The sequence below is a fragment of the Mastigoproctus giganteus genome, chromosome 5 (assembly GCF_048544385.1).
Source record: "Mastigoproctus giganteus isolate SK-2022 chromosome 5, ASM4854438v1, whole genome shotgun sequence".
In the NCBI taxonomy this organism is placed as follows: domain Eukaryota; kingdom Metazoa; phylum Arthropoda; class Arachnida; order Uropygi; family Thelyphonidae; genus Mastigoproctus; species Mastigoproctus giganteus.
Genome location: NC_143579.1, coordinates 49,765,783 through 49,788,874, shown reverse-complemented (window position 1 = coordinate 49,788,874; position 23,092 = coordinate 49,765,783). Strand labels below are relative to the sequence as shown.

The following is a 23,092-nucleotide window of genomic DNA, read 5'->3' as shown; positions in this document are numbered from 1 at the left end:
TGCTTGTAAGATTTTCAATATTCATAGCTACTTCTGTAGCTGAAATATTATCTTTTTCAATAAAACTATTATATGCTTGGAATGTTGAAACTTGATCTCTTGCGAATGACAACCATAATTTCAAATAGGGATCTTCAAATAATTTTTTCAACATAACGGGACATGTCTCTTGAGAAAGAAAACATGAATGAAGTCCATCAAACATGCTTAAAATTCTGTCAATTGATGGGCCTGACAAAAACCTTGCATTTCCATGTTCAAATAACTTTGCATAATTGTCTCTGCAAATTCATCAAAGTTCTTCGACTGTGACTATGTATGTAAAAAAAGAATTTGTATATTTTACCTGTAAAACAATCAATATCGATTGATAGACGGTCGACAGCACACTGGAGACAATTGTGAATAATATATGCACCACAACCAATACCAATAATCTCTCTCCAACTCATTTTCAATTTTTCTCCATTCATTATTTTTACAGCCTTCTAAATTTATGTTGGTATTATCAGCATACACAGCAACGATTTTGTTTTCTAAGGAGAATTTATCTATAATTTTAACTTTAACACCACAATTTGGCAAAAAGTACCTCACAACAATCGGAAAGAGTTTCATGTCTTTTTTGTTTGACGTGTCTCAACTTGTTGTAATGCTTTTAGTTTCACTCAAATCCATTATTACTTCGTCCAGTATATATGGTGATAAAATGTTAGTAATTATTGCTTCTTACGTTGTACGTGTGGAAGAAAATTTTGGTTGATGACTTTTTTTTTTGCTACGGTACGATAGTTAACAAGAGCTTCGCATGCTGCGATTTTATCACTTTCTCCATCATCACGTCTTGCGATAAACGAGCTAATGTTTTTAACAGAGTTCAAAGTTTTCTCAGCATCCTTATGTTTCTGGCTATATAGATGTTGATGTCACTCTCTCCTCCATGAGCAACAGAAAAAGGAACATTACAACGTTGACAAACCACTTTTTTATCACACATTTAAGAAATTGCACATTTAAGGAAGACCTTCTTTTTGAAGGTCTTCCTTAAATGTGCAATTTCTCCTCTTTTATACTGTGTATTTTAAATTTTGAGACTTAAAATTATAAAATAAAAGCTTTCACGTGTGTGTATGGGACAACCGACAAGCACACAGAACAAATGGCGACTACTGATACGCAACACAACTGATGTTAAAGATCTATGACAAAAATTGTCGGTCTCTTTCAGTCGTGGTGGTAACCATCGGCAGATGGAATTCTTGGCATTCGATCGACGCGCCTCTACCTGTGGTTACACGAATGACTACCACCTAGGTTGGCAGCCATCCTACGATATTGTCACGATTATAGGTTATGTTAACCCTAATGGCTCACATCTGGTGAGTATGGGCTTGGCACACCCTGGTGTCCTGACCTGATTTTATCATCATTCTTTTCTCTCTCGCGGGGTAATTCAGAAAACAATTTTTTGGCTGGTGCAGCATATGCCTCTGGCTTCCTTGCACCGTATGGTTAATAATAATAATGTTGCACCAATATTTAAGCGTTTTTTAACTTATAAAAAAAAAAAAACGTTGCAAAAATGATATTTTTACTAAAACTTCGGGATGGCCGGGACAGCAAAAAAAAAAAAAAAAAAAAAAGCACTGTCTCGTTGAAAACGGGACAGTGCTTTTTTTTTTTTTTTTTTATTAGCATTAGGCAGACGTATGGTCTGCCTAATATTAGCATTAGTATTGGAAAATGATGCAAGGAACCATCACAGAAAAATAATAAAAAATAAACAAACAAAAAATACTTCCCGCATAATCCAACCGTCTCTTCTAATAATTTGTCTAACTCCTTAAATTTATTAAACCTACCCACTTCCACAATAACAGAAAAGTCTGTTCAATCAATCAATTGATTGTTGGAACAATACATTCTTCCTGCAGCAATTCCCCTTCAATTTAATAGGCACAGTAACCGATTTCAGTAGAATGCATTCTTCAAAAGTTAATTGCGAGAATTATCTATTCGGATATACTATATTTGTGTTATTTAGTCTTAGTTTATTGATAAGTAAGAACGTTTCAATTTCTTTGATACCGTTGTCCGATTTCCATCAATTACAAAATTTTCAAAAATATTTCTTAATTAACCCTCAATCAGGCCACCTCTGAGGTGTCCGGTTGCCAAGCTCTGTAGCCCACATAATCAGAGTCTTGGCTCTTACGGTAGTCCTTCTGCCGATCTCACAATTTGAGTTGCCCAGTTGAAAAAATAAATGATGAATTGTGCATATAGGTGATATATGATTCAGCATCTATTGTCCAGTAAGACAATAGACGATGAACTGCATTCCCAACTGCAATATATGCATGAATGAATTTTGGTGTGACATACTCAACTGGGATTCGCATCCCAATGAATGAATAAATTTTACAGGCTGGTGGAAGGCAGTGCAATAGTTTGAGCATATTCAGAAGGAAAACAATCGATTAGCTTCTTACTGGAAGCTAATACACGTCCATCATTTTCAGTCATGTGCACCAGGAAGATGGTCAGTCCTATGATAACCAGCTTGCTCGAACACAGAGAAATCTTTCAACTGTTCAGTGTTGAACAGTTCGAAGAACATTTGAGAGTTCTTCATCCTCTCATCGGTGCAATAATCCTGGTCTCAACTTAATTAAATGTTTGCACAGGATATCATGGAATGGCTGTTAAGTGTACGGATCCAATATCATCTAATATACTGAAACTGTAGGACGTGTGGTAGGAATGTGTGTTTCCAATGGACGCCATCTGCATCTTACGGAGTTTGTACTGCGACATGTCCAGCCCGTGATGCACGTCAGATGTGACATGACCAGGTAATTCCAACGCAAAGCTCTTTCCTTGTTAGATTTACGCACGTAACTAGAGCCGGGAAAGGTTAGTATATATTCAATATATTTTCTGTATTCTATGGTTGGTTTGCCTGTTTTTTTTTTTTTTTTTTGTTTTTGCTTTTTTTAATTAAAAATCGAAGATTCGGGGATTAAAAACCACGCATCCCTTTTGTTCAACCAACACGATATCAAGGAAATGCCTGTCTATTAATCCATGCTGGTTAAAACAATTAGAGGATCATAGCATTTGCAAATGTGTGATGTTTGGGGTAAACAAGACGACATATGTACCTTACGATGTAGCTAAAGCTAAGTTCCGATTATTGTATGTCGCAAATGTTCAAAGCAGTTGCAAAGTGAAGAGTAATTGCGGTTTTAAAGAAACGTAGTACATCAGAAACAAAAACAAAAAAAAAAAAAAAAACACAACTGTCAAATTAGGGATACTCGAGAACAACTTCATCCATTCTTAGAGTGGGTTATGTGGTCGGGTTGTCTGTTTTTCTATGTTATCTTCCCCTGAGACCAATGAACTCATCCACAGAGCGAAAAAAGTTCATAAAAGTCCCTCGCATCATTGCATTTACGGGATTTGAAACCGGGTCTTTTCCACCTGGAATGGAAAGGACGGTGATTATAACCAGTGTTATCAACGAAGACCACACAAGCCTGTAGAAACAGTTTCATCAGCGTTGCGTATGATATGTGCAATGACAATACTTTATTAGGGTGTATGAGCACAGCCATCGCCAGAAAGTGTGTTATTTTAAGATGGGAATATGTAGAAAAATAAACGTGTTTTCACAACTTTCCAGCATTCCTTCTATGAGAGCTTAAAAAAATTTTTTAACCTCCTCTCGTATGTGATCTGCATATGGGCAACCAAAAAATAATAGACAGCACTTGGTATCTGCAAATTATCAGTTATAAATACACCAGTGATATTTTTGAAGGAAGAAGATACATCCCCGTTTACATTACACACGGATAATCAATAGAGAATTATAAATCCTGAATATCCTATTAGCATATGCAAACAAAGTCAGTTTAAGAAAAAATTCTGGGCAGGAAAAATATCTCTGGAATATCTTCCAGAGTGTAAAATTAATGCTATTTTGAAATAATTATAGTATCATGAATAAATACTACCAATAGGAAAATGAAAACCTTTTATTCTCGCAATTTATATTAGAATACAGAGGGCGTGATTCTATAACGTATCCCGAGCTGTTTTTGGGGACATTCCTAGGGTATGGGGCACCCAGGTTCCAATCGCAGTTTGCCGTCTCCCTTTAGAAATTTGTATATAAGTTTCAGGTGCCCTTGAACGTAGGCACCAATGTACAGTGCATCCTTTTGTTTTCGGTACGGCCCACCCCTGGCAGTTTTACACACATATTTTGCCTTATATTGGCTGCAATAAAACAGTTAAATGAAAGTATAAACCCCTCTGGCCTACGGATTACAAAGGCACTGGATATCAGACATTTATTCTGTTTGTTTCCATTACACAAAAAAGATACTTTGTTCATATCTCATTCTTTTTATAATAAACAAACACTATTTACCAAGACACAATGCTATAATTACCGGTAATTCTTAGAGATATATTTACCAACTTGCTAAGATTTAACCCTAATTGTAGCATTTACTTATTTCGTGGTAAATGTGTTTCGTTTATTTTTCAGAAAAATAATATTTATTTTTCTGAACCTAGAAAATCTTTTACGGTTTCCCTTATGTCGAAAAAAACAATTTCTAGCTTTAAAAGGCTCTGAGAGGGATTAGTAAAATGAATGAAGGCAGAATTCTCGCTGTTCTTAAAAAATTCCAGAACTACAGTTCGAAAATTCAAATTACAGGGCTTGAGTTTTAGATTAAATTTTAGGAATTTTTCTTTGAGCCTGTGAGTTGTTGATAGCTGGAACAAGCTGCCCTCGCAAGTAATTGTGGCTGATAGTTTGAATAAATTCAAAAGTCAACTGGATAGTTACCTGTGTGAGGAGGGATGCATATAACTTGTACACTGCCCTACCATTAATATTCAAACACCTCTCCATGGATGGGGAAACAGGTCCTATGCATGCACACGTTGCAGAACATGCTATAAATATGCACACTGGGCTTTGAACAGACAGTTGCAAAAGTTGGCATGCAAGATGACACATTCAACAGAATTGATCACCTCAACAAATGCTAGACGCCGATTAACATGGTGTAAGGAGTGTGAATCCTAGTCTGTAGAGAAGTGGAAAACAGTCCTATGGACAGACGAGTAGATGTTCGCACTCTACTAGTCTGATGGCCATTCCTTGGTGTGTCGAATTCCAGGGGTACAGTTCCTTCCTGCTCGTATCCTCCCAACAATGAAATTTGGTGGAGGCAGTGTCATTGTATGGGGCTCCTTTCATGGTTTGGCTTGGGCCCATTAGTCATTATCGACAAAACCATGAATGCTGTGCGATACCAGGACAACCTGGACAATTATGCACTTCCAACGTTATGGCAATACTTTGGGGAAGGCCCATACCCATAAAAAAGAGAAAAAATCAATGCAATTTATTTACACAGAAAGAAATAATAAAATACATGACATGTATTTCATTAGTAAGAAGCAGGGATATGAAAAATAAAGTAAAGAAAAATTAATTTTACATCTTCCGGCATTGTTTATTTAGTTCTGACTTATCTAACTTATTATTATTATTATAATTATTAGCTACATGGTGCAAGGAAGCCTGAGGCTTATGCTACATCATCCAAAAAAAAAAAAAAAAAATTGCCCAGAGAGAGAAGAGAGTCAAAAGTGCTAATATCAGTGATATTATAGTCTTCATAAGAAGGAATTTAAAAATAAAAATGCCATTACAGTGTAGAAAGCTAGGTAATTCTTTCTGATCAAAATGTAGTGTGTGAATTTTGTTTAAAAATACAAAAATTTGAAATAAAAATGAACTTCAGAAGGAAAAAAAACAAAAAAATATCATAATCCTAGAGGATTATGATATTTTTATGATTATGATTATGATAAGAAGTATATATTATTATGATTATGATAAGAAGTCATAAATATCATAATTTATGACTTCTAGCTTTCCAACCAATTACAGAATTCTTACAGAACATGCTTGTTGCTCACTATTTCTCTCTATACATGTTATTTTGAGTTGTGTGATTCCTGAAAATGAGACATTCTGTTGTGGATGTGCTGGAATCATAGACAGTTATTGGAACTGCAACCAGTGGTCCGAATGCTCTGCAGCCTTGGACCTGGTTCAGCAGCTTGCAACTGGAGTGGCATGGGCATAAACTCCAGTGTTAGTCATTATGTGAAAGAGGGGTGCTATTATTATTCATCATTTGAGAAAGAATAATAATGCCATACAAATATATCACATGATAAATTAAATGTTTTTACTGAAATGTCGCAACTAAATTGAAAATACCTCAGTACCAATGCTTAAACAAATTCGTGACGTTCCGGGAATACACTGTTTCTCATTGTCAGGCTTGCTGAAGTGGTTCCTGGACTGAATTTGTAAGAAGTGTTCAATTATTATTATTATTATTATTATTAGCCATATGGTGCAAGGAAGCGTAAGGCTTATGCTGCACCATCCAAAAAAACAAAAAAAATTTGAGTTACCCTGAGAGAGAGAAGTAGAAGGGGGAATCACCATGAAAGAAAAGAATGCAACCCGGGGGTGGGGCTCACATCTGGTGAGTATGGGCTTGGCACACCCAGGGTCCTGAGCTGGATATCATCATTCTTCTCTTTCTTGGTGATTCCCATTTACTTCTCTCTCTCTCTCTCTCTCTCTCTCTCTCTCTCAGGGTAACTGGGGAATTTTTTTTTTTTTTTTTTTTGGCTGGTGCAGCTTAAGCCTCAGGCTTCCTTGTTGGTCGGAGAAGCATGTGACACTACGATGCCCAAGTTTACCAAAGGATTACCAAATATTTCTAAACTCTCTGTTTCACAAATACTAAAAATATATTAAATCTCTTAATACACCATACTTTGAAGTATCTCTGATATATGTGGAGGAAATTAAAATAAAATATCTATAGTGCAAAAAAATGATTCTGTAATTCTTTCTGAATTAATGGAAATAAGGTAATCTCCTTCAAGCAAGATCCGAACTGAGGTTTTGTCATAGCACAGAGTAGTAAGATCTTAATTTACACTAAAATCTTACTACTCTGTGTGTCACAGCAAGTCAGCCAGAAAAACTATAGGTTTTGTGGTACGTGGGAGCTGATGCCAGAGTAATGCTGGGCATGCATTACAATAGGATTACCCATTTTGGTCTAAATATTATGTTAATATATTTTATTTTTCTTATTACAGAACGTGAAGAAAAGTGCATTCAGTATTATGATTATTTTTTTAAATCTCACAAATCAGATTACTTAAAAAATTGCAGAAACTAAAATAATCAACTTGGATAGATATTGATGTGGTTCAAGGTTAATCATTGTTGATGAAAATTCATGGCATGGTGGATGCAGACCATTATCCACTAATTGGTTGCTCCCTGCTTTTAATGTGTGGCCTTTACATATTTTCCAACATCCCCACTCCCAGCAGAACTGTTTTAAGGATAACCAAACTGAGATTATTATTTCCTTAATCATATTAATTTGCATTTCAGTGTAAATTAAGATTAATTTACTTTAGTTTATGCATGTATTTGTTTGCATTAATTTACATATCACATTCAATTTAAGAATTACAACTCTGTTAACTAATTAATGGAGTTGTAATTCGTAAATTAGTTTCATATTTACAGAATGATGATTCAAAAATATATATAAATAAAATCCAGTATATACTCCATGACACCAGTAGGACCAAGGAATAACTGTTTTGTTGCAGCCAATAAATCAATGCACCCGGTCCCGGGCTATTTTGTGCCCTAGGCAAGGCTAACTACTTGTACCCCCCCCCAAAAAATTGCCAACTTAAATTTTCAAAAACAGATGTATTGTAGGAAAAATGAAAAGTACAAAACTTGAACCTGTTAAATTTATTGTAAATCGCAAGAATAAGTAATTGACTATCTTTCTCAAATACAAAGGAAAATGTTTTAGCACACAAATCATTTTGAATAATCTTGTGAATTGTGATGTTAAAATTTAAGTCTCTTAAGTTTCAATTTCAGGGGAAAAAATTATGTGAAAATTGCACAAATTTTCTCATAATTTATGCATGTATTTGTTACTCACTGATGACAGCATGACATAACGTATTCAGCTGTAAACAACACGATTTTTTTTCTTTGCCAAAAATATCACTACATTTCAAAAAGAAGAATAGAACAACATATAAAAAGGATAAGTAAAAAAAACATAGAATAGAAATTTTTTATAAGACTTTATAATTAATTATAGTTCATAGCACTGTTGCCGTAATAAAAATTGTCAGTTGCATTTTTTACATGGTTTAAAAAAACTAATCTGTATAAAACTATGCCCCCCAAAGGTCAGTACTGCACCCCTCTGACCGCCTAGTTGGCCATTAGGCCAACTAGGCGGTCAGAGTGCACGAATTAGGGATGGGATGGATATGCTTGCTTTTTTTTTTTTTTTTTCTTTTTGGAAGTGTATGGGCTTGATCTTGCAAAGTGCACAACAGTGTCCATATGTTATAGCAGGACCACAGCCCCTACTTCGACTTAGTAATGTATTCTAAAAATCTATAAAGGGGGCATATGAAAATATATTTAAATTTGCTAGAGACTAATTTACTAATGAAAATTAATATGCAGATTAATTGCATCAATTAGGAGTTGATATAGAGAGAAAGCAATATATATTTCAGCTTGAATGCATCTTTTCTCTAATATGAAAATATATTATACTTAATGTTCTTCCATAATATTAAATTGATCAATATTTTCCTTAAATCTATGAATATAAAATATAGGATAGAGTTGAAGTTATATTTTTAATTTATTCTGAGAGAAAAGCTTATAAAATAATGAGTCTGGTCACAGAGAGTCCTTGAATAATTGTCAATGTGGTTTACTTGTGAAAAAAAAAAAAAGAAAGAAAGCTGATCTGTTGAAGAGGTCTTGGCAGTTTTAATGTTAGCACCCTGTTGAAAAAAGATTAGATATGGAAATTTTTTATTTTCTTTGGCATTTTCCTGCTATTCCTATGCCACTTTCTTAATCTGTCTGATCAGGAAAGTGGCTTAAAAATGTGCATTCTAACAAGAATTTTACTGCATCTGTCATTCATACAGTGCACAAACTGTTAATTTTTTGTGAATTAACATGATATTTTCAGGACAATTACTGACTAATGATTTCAATGACTGACTAATAACTAGAAATTATTTATTATCAGCATTTATTTTGGTAATTTTCTTCAGAAATATTGTTGTTATTTCAGATTAGTTATAAAACAAAATCATGAGGCTTGCTCCTAGAGAAATAGAAGGTCTTTTGATTCATCAGGCTGGTGCTTTGGCCCAGAAGAGATTGGCAAGAGGTTTGAAGCTTAATCATCCTGAAGCAGTTGCATTAATTGCTTCTCAGGTAGGTTATAAATTAGCTGTACTTTCATACATACACATGCACTTCTCCCCACTTCCCCTCAGAAGTTGGCTGTTAGATAGTATGATTTCCAGATAGTGTAGCTTGCATCTAAAGCTAATCTGTCAGCATTATTTATATTATATGTCATCCATCATATGTAATCTATCATATCTTGTATGCGTAGTTATGTGAAAAATTACAAGCACAGCCATGGCTATATATGGTGTTTTTGAAAGGTCTCATCAAACTTTGGAAGTATGTTGGTAGCAAAATTCCTGTATATCATTGACAAAACCCCATGAGCTTAAAGATGTTGTTATTTGGTTTTAGGAGCATTAGCAACTAAGGCCATATTGCTCCGGGGATATGCGGTGGTCATTTCTGACCTTTCCGCATCCTCCGTATTTGGTTGTCACGGGCTCTAACTCCGGTCTGATCAAGAAGCGTGTGCTACGCACTACTGTTCCTGCCCACCTGGCTACAGAGGCGCCGCTTAAAGATGTAATTGCCCTGATTGTAGTTATATTTTTAAGTAAATGCCACAACATCACATATTAATTAAGAATTTTCAGATTCTTAATGAATGAATTATCACTGCTGATAATCAGATAAAGAGTATTACTCCCTCTGGTTACCTTTTGAACATGCTGCTGTAGAAAACGGTCATCGAATAAATCCACAAAAATCTTGCTCATGTGTGAGTGATCAATCCACAAGTTCCAGTCAATATCTGAAATTTAAAATCTCCCATTATAACACATTCTGATTTACTGGCCCACTCTATTTCTCTGTACAGTTGTTTGTTGTAATCATCAGAGTTATTAGGCCTATAACACACTCCTACTCTCATTTTTGTTTTCCAAGTGCTTATGTCACACCAAACTGACTCAACATTTCAAACATACACATGTACTTGGAACTTTGATTAACTGTATCATTCCATTGTCCACCCATGTCAACTGGATGCACTGCATTAGATTTTGTGTGTTTCTTAACTAACAGCATAACCTCTCTTCCTATCCTGACCCTGCTTTCTGTTTACATTGTACTTACAATATTCAAGTTCTGCATTCCTGAAATCTATGTGGCATTACATAGATATAAGGTCTTGACTAGTACATAAAATTCATCAAATTTATTTACTATGTGCCTAGCATTGGTGTACCTACAAGTATACATGCACTTATTCTTACTCTTAGTTACCTTAACACAGCCCACATATTTACTTGTTCCATGGTGACTCCCAGCAGTCCTTGAAATCCCTGGCACTGTGTTTTATAGGCTGTTGCTTGTTCTGATAGAAGCAGTGCAAAATCAATTTCACCTCTGTCTGTGGATATTGTTGTTCTATTTGTGTGTCTGTCTCCCCAAGCTAGCAGTTTTCCGACCCACCTAACACTTCATATGGACATTGGTCTGGAAATGCTTCTTCTCTGAGTTATAGCTTGATTTCTTTTTTTTTATTCATAGAGTAAAGACAAATATGTTTGTCAATAAACAAGATGACATGTAAATTTAAATAATTTGCATATCTAATGTCGCTGCAGATGCAGGAAAATTTTGGAATGAATCCATGTCTATTCCTGGGTGAGTCAGCTGTTCTTAAAGTAAGTTGTCAGTTGTTTTCTTTAGTATTCCTTTTTGTTTTCAATCCACATATTATTTTATCTTGATTATGAATAGTCAGGATAAAATAATTCTCAAATGGCAAACATTCATTTCATTATGGGCAATCGAATGAGAATAGCAGTGAAGCTCTCAGGGAAGTTGAGAGCTTCACTGCTATTCTAGTCCACGGATACTGTTGCATTCATTCATTGGCTTCTTTGAGAGACAGGATTAAGCATTTTTCTTGAAAATTAATAAATAGATTGTTCTTTTAGTGGCATGGTGTGCAGATAATTTGAAATGGAAAATCTAAGCACTTCATTGAGAGAGAGAGAGAGAGAGAGAGAGAGAGAGAGAGAGAGATCGAGATCAAATGTGTTATGCTACTTCCTGTACCACTTATTTAGTGAACAAATTGCTGTCCTTATTACACTTCAACCAGTAGCGGATTAAGGTCGGTTGAGGCCCCGGGCGCAGAAGAAAATATTGGGCCCCTTAAAAAAAAGAGAGAGACAGGGAAAATAAAAATACATGTTAGCCATTTTTTTAAATAAATAAAAAATATTATGTACTATTAATGTTTTATTTTCAATAAAATTTGAATATAATATATGTATAATATAATTAATAATAGCATAATAATAATCACAAAGTTTTGAACTAATAGTTGAACATATTAGTTCAACTAATTTGTTGGGGTTTTGCGTGGGCCCTTCAGAAATCGGGGCCCAGGGCGCGTGCCCGGTGCGCCTGCCGTTAAATCCGCCTCTGACTTCAACATCACATGCTATAATAAGGACAGTAATTCAGTCAATACAGGAGTCATAAGAATAATATGTATTCCTTCTACAAATTAAAAACAGATTTCATTCTATGCAGGTTGAAGTGATTAAAATTTTCACCTTTCTCCAAAACAATAACTGCTTTACATTTTGTTACAGTAAAAATGCAGAAACAAGTCAAAAAAGGAAACTTAGGAAGACTAAGTGCTACAGTGTAAAATTCTATTCTATTGTTAGGAGGCATTTTTTTTGTTTGCATTCAGTTGCTTGAAAAGTCTTGACATGGCTCTTACTCATTAATGCTGGTTTAGTGAATTACAAACTTAGAAATGTAAGCATAATGATACATCTATTGAGATTAAATACAAATAAATAAATTATCTTTACTACATGTGAAAAAAATGATATATATTATGTACCCATCATTATGCGCGCACACACACACACACACACAAAATAAAAAGAAGTAAACTAGTATAACAAATGTTGGGTTCAAAGCAATACACACTACATGTTGCATATATATATTCTTTATAAATGAATAAAGAACCAGTCATTTTTTCTTGGTGTATTTAATTTCTTTTATTTTAATTATTGATTTAATTCCTTCTGGATGTATTCTTGTTATATATATATAGTATTGTTTGTTAGGATATTAATATTTGGTGAAGAGTAATGAAAACTGCATATATTCTATACAAATGTAATACAGTCGATTCTGGTTATTTGGGACACATCGAGACTAGTGCATTTTGGCCCGATTAAGCAACTGCCCCAATTATCCGAAGTTTCACATAAATAGTTAATAATTCAATAGACCACGCTTTACAATTGGTTCACTGTACAATAAAATCACGTTACGATGGACTCACCATAGTAAAGTACTGTTCACTGTACAATGTGTAGTAAGTGCCAGTCATTGTGATCGCATTTGTGAATTGAATTTTAATTCTATTAAACAGCGATTCTAATGAGCGAAAATAGGAGGAATATTGTCCACAGGCTATAAAAGTAAAGATATATTAAGCACAGATTTACCCTTTATTACCTTACTAATTAAAAAATTAAATGATACGTGAAAATCGGAGGAATATACGTGATAATTGGAATAATTAATACGTACATTACAGTAAGTATTAATTAATACGTACTGTAATGTATTATTTAATTAATATGTAGTATGTAATGTATTAATTAATATGTAGTAATAATTAATTAATATATAGTAATACATATTACAATGTACATACTAACTAGTTGACATTTCTGTTCACTGACATTTGTGGGGTGGGGATTAAAATTTAAAACAGTAAAAAGATAAGCAATCAATAACAAAGAATACGGCACACACAAATTGCAAGTAACACGATATGCGCAAATGAGAATGGAGTAACAAGATACGAAGTTTTAAAAATAGGAATTTAGAGAAAATTCTGAAAATTATTATTTTTATATGATTTAAGATTCCGTGGAAGTGTAAACACATTTCATCATAATAACCCACAGAATTCCAGCTGTCGGTATTATTGCAAATTCAATAAGATCGAATTTACCACCCGTTTATGATAGATTGTGGCATAGATAGAAACATTTTTTTCCAGAAACTGGGTTTTTTTCACCCAGCAAAACAGGCAAATTGCTAGAGAACACACACAATTTAAAGACAATACACATAGACACATAGAACAAATTCTGGGTGAGTAATAAAATATAGTTCCCAATAAACAGGTGACTGTAATTGTTTTTATTGTTTTATGGTTGTGACCTCCAGAATTTTAACCAAACTACATGGTATGGTCACAGACAATCGTAGGGTAATCTCCAGTGCTGTGGTCTCTTGCCCCGATTAAGCGGCATGTTGTCCCAATTAAGCAAAGTAAAACCTGGCTATTTTCTCGATTGGGTTCTGTTTTTTTAAGATTTGCCCAAATAAACGGCTGCCCCGATAAACCGGTGGCCCAAATAACCGGAATCCACTGTATATAGATGTATTATTTGTGAGGTTTTGTATAATTAACGAAATGTTGTGTATTATGGTTAAAAGTCATTGTCTGGCTGTTTAGCTAATGGGAGGCAAAATTAGGAAGGTAATTAGGATAGAAATAGACACTCCTGCCCTTGTACACTAATAGCTCAGAGTCTGGAAGAATTTTAGTTGTAGCAAAGTAAACAGTATGTGATGTCAGAATATAAAGCTTGGGCTCAGGTTATCCAGGAGCACAGTTTCCCGTCCATGTTAGTAATAGCCCTGGACATGGTAGATATATGCATTCGGAAGTGGCTGTCAGTATATCTACAGGGTGTCTCAAAAATATTGGTACAAACGTTTAGGGGAGGTAGGTAACATCTAAAGGAATGTGAATCGCATAGGAACTCATAACCGGAAACGTCACGGAAAAGTAGTAGCACAGGCACAAGAAGCAGAAATGACACAAGACAGTAATTAGTGGCAAACATTTATTTGACATAATATTAACAATGGAGTACGAGATAGATGCATTTCATGATGTTACAACAGATGCTCGAAGGTTCCACAATGAGACGCGATGCATGCGTGACACCGACACAGCATGGATTGGAGGACATGGTCGAACACACCTGGAGTTTCTTTGTCAGTAGCAGCAGCACAGCCTAGTCTCTCCACAAGATCCATTTCCGTCTCCACAGGCGATTCATACACTGAGGGCCCCCACAGAAAGAAATCAAGACTCGATAAATCAGGTGAGCATGGGGGTCAGTCAACGGGTCCACCGTGGCCAATCCATCGATGCCCAAAATACCTGTTCAAATGGTCACAATGAACACAACTTCCATAATGGGCAGGTTCCCCGTCATGTTGAAACCAAATGTTGTTTCTCACATTTGCTGGAACATTGTCAAGTAACCTTGGTAGAACTTTTTCAAGAAAGATCCGATATATAGCGGAGTTCATGTGGAATGGTAACAGGTATGAGCCGACTAAGCAGTCACCGACCGGCGCCTCTGTAGCCAGGTGGGAAGGAGCAGCAGTGCATAGCACACGCTTCTTGATTAGACCGGGGTTCGAGCCCGTCACCACCAAATACAGAGGATGCGGAAAGATGTGGAATGACCACCGCATATTCCCAGAGCAATATGGCCTTAGTTGCTAATGCTCCTAAAAAAACCAAATAACAACAACAAATAGTCACCGACCATACCTGCCCACACATTTATTGTGAAGCGATGTTGTGCTGCATGGGGGTGCACACCATGTGGGTTGTTGTGAGCCCACACATGAGCATTGTGCTGATTGAATAAGCCTTCCCGAGTGAAATAAGCCTCATCCGTGAACAAAACATTGGCTCGAAAATTAAAGTGTTGTTGAACACTTTCTTGGAGAAACCACTGCACAAAAGCCACACGTGCAGGATGATCTTATGGGAACAGTAACTGAACCCTTTGGAGATGAAAGGGGTGTAAGGAATTGTCGTGCCAGACATGCTGTACACTGCAACGAGACACTCCTAAGGCAGAGGCAATGGCACGCGTGCTGGCAGTAGGATTATTCTGGACGGCATTCAACACGCTTTCTTCCATAGGCGGGAGTTTGCGTCGAACGTGGTCTGCCCGCACTACTCCTGTTACCTCTAAATGACCCATAATCGCACAAATTTTGATGCACATGTGCAAACAAACGGTGGTCCAGTACATGTCTGTCTGGGAGTGTTCTCCATAAATTCATTGAGCGGCTCATTCATTGCCCTCTGCTAATCCATACACTAGGTGCATGTCTGCCAGCTCACAGTTCATATATTGATGCATGCTCTTCGTGCGGCAACTACTGCTTTAATGAGTAAACTGGAAATTTTCCCTCTCGCGAACTGATGAACAGTGCCGTGTACTGACTTACGGTGGTGTTTCTGGTTATGGGTTCCTATGCGATTCACATTCCTTTAGATGTATAATCATTAAAATATGGGCATTGCCCATATTTTAATATTATACAATTATTAAAAGACAGATTAATACAAATACATACAAAGTATAACACAGAAAGCATCTTAACATGATTTAATGAAATAAATATTTGCATGTCACAGTTAGATAAAGTATCATGTTGAGAACTGTAGCCAAAATACAGACATATATCATTTCACTTTTAAAAAGAAAATGAAAATATAGATTTATTATATATTTTACTGATCATTGTAATTCTTTGGCTCAGAAAATTCTTTTATGATGTTTTCAATAAGAATTTTTATATGTTATTAACTAATATAAGATTTTTTTCCCTTCCAAAAAAAAAAAAAAATATCATCTAATACAGTAATATTTGACATTGTGTTTTCCATATTAAGGGAAAATTATTATTTATAAAAATTTAATTTCAGGTCCAGGAATTGATCAGGGATGGCATGTCAGTGAGTGCACTGATGTCTAAAGGCAGAGAAATGTTAGGTATAGTATATTTAAAGCCATTTTAAGAGTGTTTTTAAAAAAGAATTATACTCTATTTGTGTGTGTGTGTGTGTGTGTGTGTGTGTGTGTGTGTGTGTGTGTGTGTGTGTGTGTGTGTGTGTGTGTGTGTGTGTGTGTGTGTTTTAAGTTTTCCTTCTGAGAAGATCCAAGGTCTTCTCAGAAGGAAAACTTAATTTTATATTTTCTATCATAAGTGACCAAACTTACAAGATATGTCATACAAGTAATGCCAAACAAAATAATATATTTACAGTGGTTTTCTATTTTTCATAAAATAAAAGGATAACTATAAATAAAGTACTGACTTTTATTATTTAAATTATTTCTGTTGAAATTTATTGCTTGAAGCCCTAGAAAGGTTTCTGTACTATTGATTTCATAGATGTTAACCAATGACCAGAAAACCGACCATGCTGAGACATCAGAACAACTTTGAGAGATTAGGAGTAATCTTCAGGACTTTGTTTTCTGGTTCATAACTCTGATAATAAGACATGAAGACACATTGATCTTAAGTTCAAGTATCAATCATGACTTGGATACACATAATTTCCACTGCATTAGCATTAGCATTAGTAGAGGCATATGATGCAAGAAAGCAAGCTTATGCAGCATCAGCCAAAAAAAAATTTCCACTTCACCCCTCCGTTCGTTCGAAATACCTGTCCAGCTGAGCCTTAAATTTATTTAGGCTATCAACTTCCACAACAAGGGATGGAAATCTGTTCCACCAACGAACTACCTGCTGGCTAAAGGCAAATTTCCGCACGTCTATCCTACATCTTTCTTTCCTCAATTTGAATTTATGCCCTCTCGGGTGATTATTCTGAGCAAGAGGCAGAATCCCATCAGCATTGAGCATGCTCAAACCATTCAACCAGTCTCCAAACACTGCAATTTGCAAAACTTAAGCCTTTCTTCGTAAGAGCAACCCTTTGTTCCATTCACTAATCATGTTGCCCTTCTCTGTACTCGTTCCAGCAGCTCTACATCCTACTTGAAATGAGACCTCCAGACCTGTACACAGTACTCAAGGTGTGGCCTGACCATTGCCTTATACAAGGGAATAATCTCCTCCATATCCCTGCTAGAAAATTCCTGTATATCATTGATAAGACACCATGAGCTACTCTTACAGCCCGGCTGCACTGCTCAGAGAACTTCATATCTGGCTGCACAATTACCCCCAGGTCCTTTTCATTCTCTACCACTGTCAGTGTAGTACCACATAGTTGATATGTTGCTCTCTGGTTGCTGTTTCCCATATGTAGTACTTTACATTTGTCAATGTTAAACTTCATTTGCCACCTCTCAGCCCATCTGCTCAACCTTTCCAGATCCTGTTACAGCAGCATAGCGTCAGTAGTGTCCTTAACAACCCTGACAACTTTTGTATCGTCTCAAACTTTGACATTAAGCTTGATATACCATCATCAATATTATTTATAAATACAGAAAACAATAATGGACCCAACACTGAACCCTCAGGGACTCCACTAATAACATTAGTCCATGATGAGCAGTGTCCATTGATTACCACTCTCTGTCTTCACTCCCTCAACCACCCCTTTATCCATAGCAGCAATTTTCCTCCAATGCCACACTGCTCCAATTTGTGCAGCAGTCTTCCATGTGCAACAGTATCAAAAGCCTTTCTAAGATCCAAGTATATAATATCAAAGTTATTCCCTGCATCCAGTTCTTTTGTGACTGCATCATAGTATCCAATCAAATTGGTCAGGTAAGACTTCCCCTTAACAAAACCATGCTGTGTCCGAGCTATAACTGAAGCCTTGTCTAGATGATCCTGCAGTGCTTCTTTAACCAGTGCTTCCATTAATTTTCCTGGAACAGAAGTTAAACTCACAGGTCTATAATTACTTGTGACAGCCTTTAATCCTCCTTTGTGAATTGGGGTCACATTTGCACATCTCCAGTCTATGGGTACCTCCCCTGAGTCCAAGGAAGTTCTCATAATTATGGCTAAGGGTTTGCTTATTTCCTTTGCTGCCTCCTTTAATATAACTGGATAGATCCCATCCATCCCAGGTGCCTTTCTTGTGTTTATCTTCAACAATTTCTCCTCCACTTTACTCTCAGTTATTACAAGATTATCTAGTTTACTGCCAGAGTTGAATACTCTGGCATTCCCCTCGATGAATAACTTCTCATGTGTGAATGTCGATGCAAAATATTTATTTTGTTTGTTAGCTACCTGAGCAGGATCATCAACAGTTGAACCATCGATATCAAGTGGACCAATCTGATTCACCCCCTTCCTTCTTGAGTTTACATAAGTAAAGAACTCTTTGCTGTTTTTCTTTGCATCCCTTGCCAAAGATTTCTCGTAATCTGCCTTCGCCTGCCTAACTTCATTTGTGACTTGGTTACAGATCAACTTATATCTATCATAGGCTTCTGTGTCACGTGTTAATGTATACGTATCCCTAGCATTTTTCTTCTCTGCCCTATGTCTCATTAGTTCATCTGACATCCATTTAGGCCTAAACCTTGAACAATATTTCTTAGTTGCTATGTAAAGCCTAGTAACTTTCAAGATAAGTTCTTTGAATGCTTCCCATTTTGAATTTGCTGTTGGTAACATCATCAGTTGATCTCACTGTATAGAATTTAAATACTGTCTCAGACCATCGTAGTTGCCTTTCCGAAAGCAAAAACCCTTCCCTTTACCCCTGATGGTAGGTACCTCTTTGAGTAAATCCCACTTCAGCACACTGTGATCACTGCCACCTAGTGGTTCCTTTATCTGCAGATTCTTAATGCTTGAAGAATCACTACTGATAATCAAATCAAGAGTATTACTCCCTCTAGTTGCCTCCCAAACATGCTGATGTAGAAAACAATCATCCAATAAATCCACAAAAGCCTTGCTAGTGTGTGAGTGACCAATCTACAAAATCCAGTCAATATCTGGGAAATTAAAATCTCCCATTATAAAACTCTGATTTACTGGCCCACTCTATTTCCCTGTACAGTGTCTTATTATACTCATCAGAGTCATTAAGCCTAAAGCACACTCCTTACTCTAAATTTTGATCTTCCAATGCTTATGTCGCACCAAACTGACTCGACACTGCACTGTTCATCGATGTCGACTGGCTTCACTTCCTTGGATTTTATGTGTTTCTTAACTAATAGCATAACCCCTCCTCCCTTCCTATCGTGTCTATCCTTTCTGTACACCTTGTACTCCCCAAATTCCAGTTCTGCATTCCTTATATCTGTGTGACACCACGTCTCTGATATCCCAATATTATCTGCCTTTGATGTTTTGAGCAATACCTCAAATTCATCAAATTTATTTACCAAACTTTCAAATGAATTGGTGTACACGCAAGTATACATGCACCTGTTCTTTTTCTTAGCTAACCTAACACAACCCATACGTTTACTTGTAAGGCAATGACTCCCAGCAGTCTCTGAAATATCCTGCATCTTGTTTTCCTGGCTTTTGCTCATTTCAATAGAAATTCCACTGCGATAAGGTCCCTTGTTACCTGGTCAGCAACCAATGTTGATGGCTTCAATTTCTTTTTTTTGAATTCTCAGGAGTTTTTTACCTCACCATGCAGTCACAATTATAGCCATCGAGAAAGGTACATTGTGGTGTTTATTTCTACCAGGAAAATTCCTCTTTCCAAAACTGGAGGAGCACTTTCATGAATAAAACTTTCACTTTGATGAATTGCTGTTGTATGCTGTGAAAAATTGGAGATTGTACAGAAGGGCATTGTCTTTGTTTTGTGCAATATATTGGAAAAATTTCATTGTAGTTCTGAGCGACATGAGGGCAACTATATTAAAGACTAAAAAACTTTTGATATTTTTCTTTTATCCCCATAGATTTGGAGATAGAGCTGGAAAATATATGAATCTCACCACTGGAGAAATTTATACATTTCTTTTTCAACTTTATCTCAAAATACAGTAAACTTTACTAACTATAGGGGATATATTCCTTATAGTTACTTCATTGTCCATTTATTTATTTTCTCTGTGTGTATGTGTGTGTGTGTGTGTGTGTGTGTGATATATTCTTTAAAGTACTTCATTGTCCATTTATTTATATGATTGTAAAATTTATTTTGTGTGCGTGTGTGTAAAATTTTCCTCAATGCTACATTGATACCATAACCTCTAATTCACTTTCAGTGTGATTACTTCACTTTTAATATGTTGGTATTAATTACCAACTTCTCTTATTTATCTTTGATTATATGTATTTATATTGCGTTCTTCTAAACTGCTTTGTGCTTGAAGGCATAATTGCATTCCCCATTTCTGTATGTCTGTCCTTACAGTTAATTACTCCACAATAAGAACGAGGTGATGGAATAAGATATACATATGTACATACATGCAAAATGGCAGTTATGCTTACTTGAATTCGATACACACTTTTCATGTTTCTCAGTCTTTAACATGTTATGAAAACAAGTTCAAAATATTTCCAATTAAAATATTAGTCCAAAATGCAAAAATCTGCAGAGATGTAGCATTTTGTGTTTTCAACTGCAGCGATTCTTAAACTGTGTGTGTATGAGCACCTTGGTGAGTTGTAAGATTGGGTAAAATCATATATTGTTCATTCACAATCACTCTTTAGGGGTTCTGCAAATATAATTAATTGTAAATGTAAGTATGACCCTGGCAACAAAAGCTTGAGAACTACTGGGATAGAACATAAACAAAACATCTCAAGGATAGGGATAATTATGTGTGAATTTTACCGAGAGAGAGAGAGAGAGACTAATTATCCATCACCAGAAGTGGTTACATTAACTTAATAATATTAGCCCAACCCACAATTAATGTTATGGAAATGAATGTCTAGATATACTTAAAATAAACGTTCCTAACTGTTAATATTTCTAAATCTGATAGTATTTTTTGCAAAAGTACAGGAAGAAAGCAAGTATTGAAGGGAGTAGACAGCATGATTTCTGATGTTCAAGTGGAAGCTACTTTTAAAGATGGCACAAAACTGGTAATTGAGTTGTAGTTTTATTACTTAGCTTTTTATCTTTAGAATATTCTCGTTTTAAAAATTAATATTTTTTCATTTTTTTGAATAATTATACTTATGCTTTTATTTAATGTTGATACCTAGATCATTGTGCATCACCCTATCAACAAGGAACATGGTGATTTGGCCTTGGCACTTTATGGAAGCTTTTTGCCTGTTCCCGATGTAAAAGTATTTGAAACTGAGGTAAACATTAGTATTTTATATCTAGTTTAAATCTTAATGTAATTTTTGCAGATGTAATGTAATGTCAAATGCAGTGACATTTTAAAATTACATCTTTTTTGTATAATCTCACACCATTACTCCTTTCTATTACAGACATCTGTTATTAAATTAAACCTGTTAGTGTTCCATTGAAATAATTTTCAGTGATACTTTTTGTGATACTGATACTTTTTTTGATATTTTTTTTGATGCTTTATGTGATACTTTTTGAGCCAATAATAATTTTCTGAAAAATTAAATATTTGTCCCTATTTTAATATCGTAACGTTGCATTAATAATGATATATCTCAAGAAAAATACTATAGATAGCATTTTTTGTTATATCAGTAATTAATTTTGATTACGATTAGTAGCTAAGATTATTAAATACTGGTATAGAACCAGGAGTGTATTTATAAATTTGCAGGATATCTTCTCTAGGATTCATGCATAAGTAATTTGTTATTCATACATGAATCATAGATAAAACACCCTATACAAGGACCTGGTTTTAAAAAATCAAATAATAAAGCTGGAAACTATTTTTATATTTTATTTTAAAATAGTATAATGGCTATAGCATATTCTGTGGTCTAAAACAACCACATTTATGAGAATAATTTTAAAAAGTAATTTAATTCAATGCAACAGAATAATGGCTGGGAGATGTCAAATTGATCCTGCCAAATTATAGTCTCAGAAAGTTCTTATTTGTCTAGGTACAAAGTGGCCCTTTAAAGGATAAGAAACTTATGGAATACAATATCCCAAAATGGCACCATGAGACAATTTATTTTAACTATGCTGACAGGATTTTGCTAAGAACGTTTAAGTAAATCCCACCTCGATACACTGTGATCACTGCCACCTAGTGGTTTCTTTAACTGCAGATTCCTGATGTGCATGAATAATCACTGCTGATAATCAGATCAAGACTATTACTTTCAAATTATGCCTTACAAATGTGCTGCTGTAGAAAACAGTCATCCAATAAATCCACAGAAGTCTTGCTAGTGTGCAAGTTTCCAATCCACAAGTTTCAGTCAATATCTAGAAATTTAAATTCTCATATTATAAGACATTCTGATTTACTGGCCAACTCTATTTCTCTGTACAGTTCATATTTCTCATCAGAGTCATTAGGTCTATAACACACTCCTACTCTCATTTTTGCTTTACCACTGTTTGTGTTACACCACCAAACTGACTCAACGTTACACCACCAAACTGACTAAAATCTAAGGCAGTGCATCCAGTTGACTATGTCAACTGGATGCACTGCCTTAGATTTTAACTAATAGCATAATCACTCCTCCCTTCCTATCAAGTCTGTCCTTTCTGTATACATTGTACTTCTCATATTCAAATTCTGCACTCCCTATATCTGTGTGATACCACGTCTGTGATATCCCAACAACGTCTGCATTTGATGTCTTGACCAGCACTTCAAATTCATCAAATTTATTTACTGTGTGCCTAGCATTGGTGTATGTGCAAGTATACATCCACCTGTTCTTAATCTTATTTGCCCTAACACGGCTTATATATTTACTTGTTCCATGATGACTCCCAGGAGTACTTGAAATCCCTGC

General features: G+C 35.4%; 1 protein-coding gene across 1 annotated transcript in view; it reads left to right on the top strand.

The window, feature by feature from the left end:
- Positions 1–23,092, top strand: part of LOC150085379 (uncharacterized) — a 130,622-nt gene that overhangs the window by 3,746 nt on the left and 103,784 nt on the right. Inside the window, exons 2-5 of the mRNA XM_090373190.1 lie at positions 9,270–9,415; positions 16,158–16,224; positions 21,171–21,253; positions 21,377–21,478. Coding sequence (XP_090229316.1) covers positions 9,290–9,415; positions 16,158–16,224; positions 21,171–21,253; positions 21,377–21,478 — 378 coding nt within the window. The 5' untranslated portion in view covers positions 9,270–9,289. The remainder of the gene's footprint in view (positions 1–9,269; positions 9,416–16,157; positions 16,225–21,170; positions 21,254–21,376; positions 21,479–23,092) is intronic.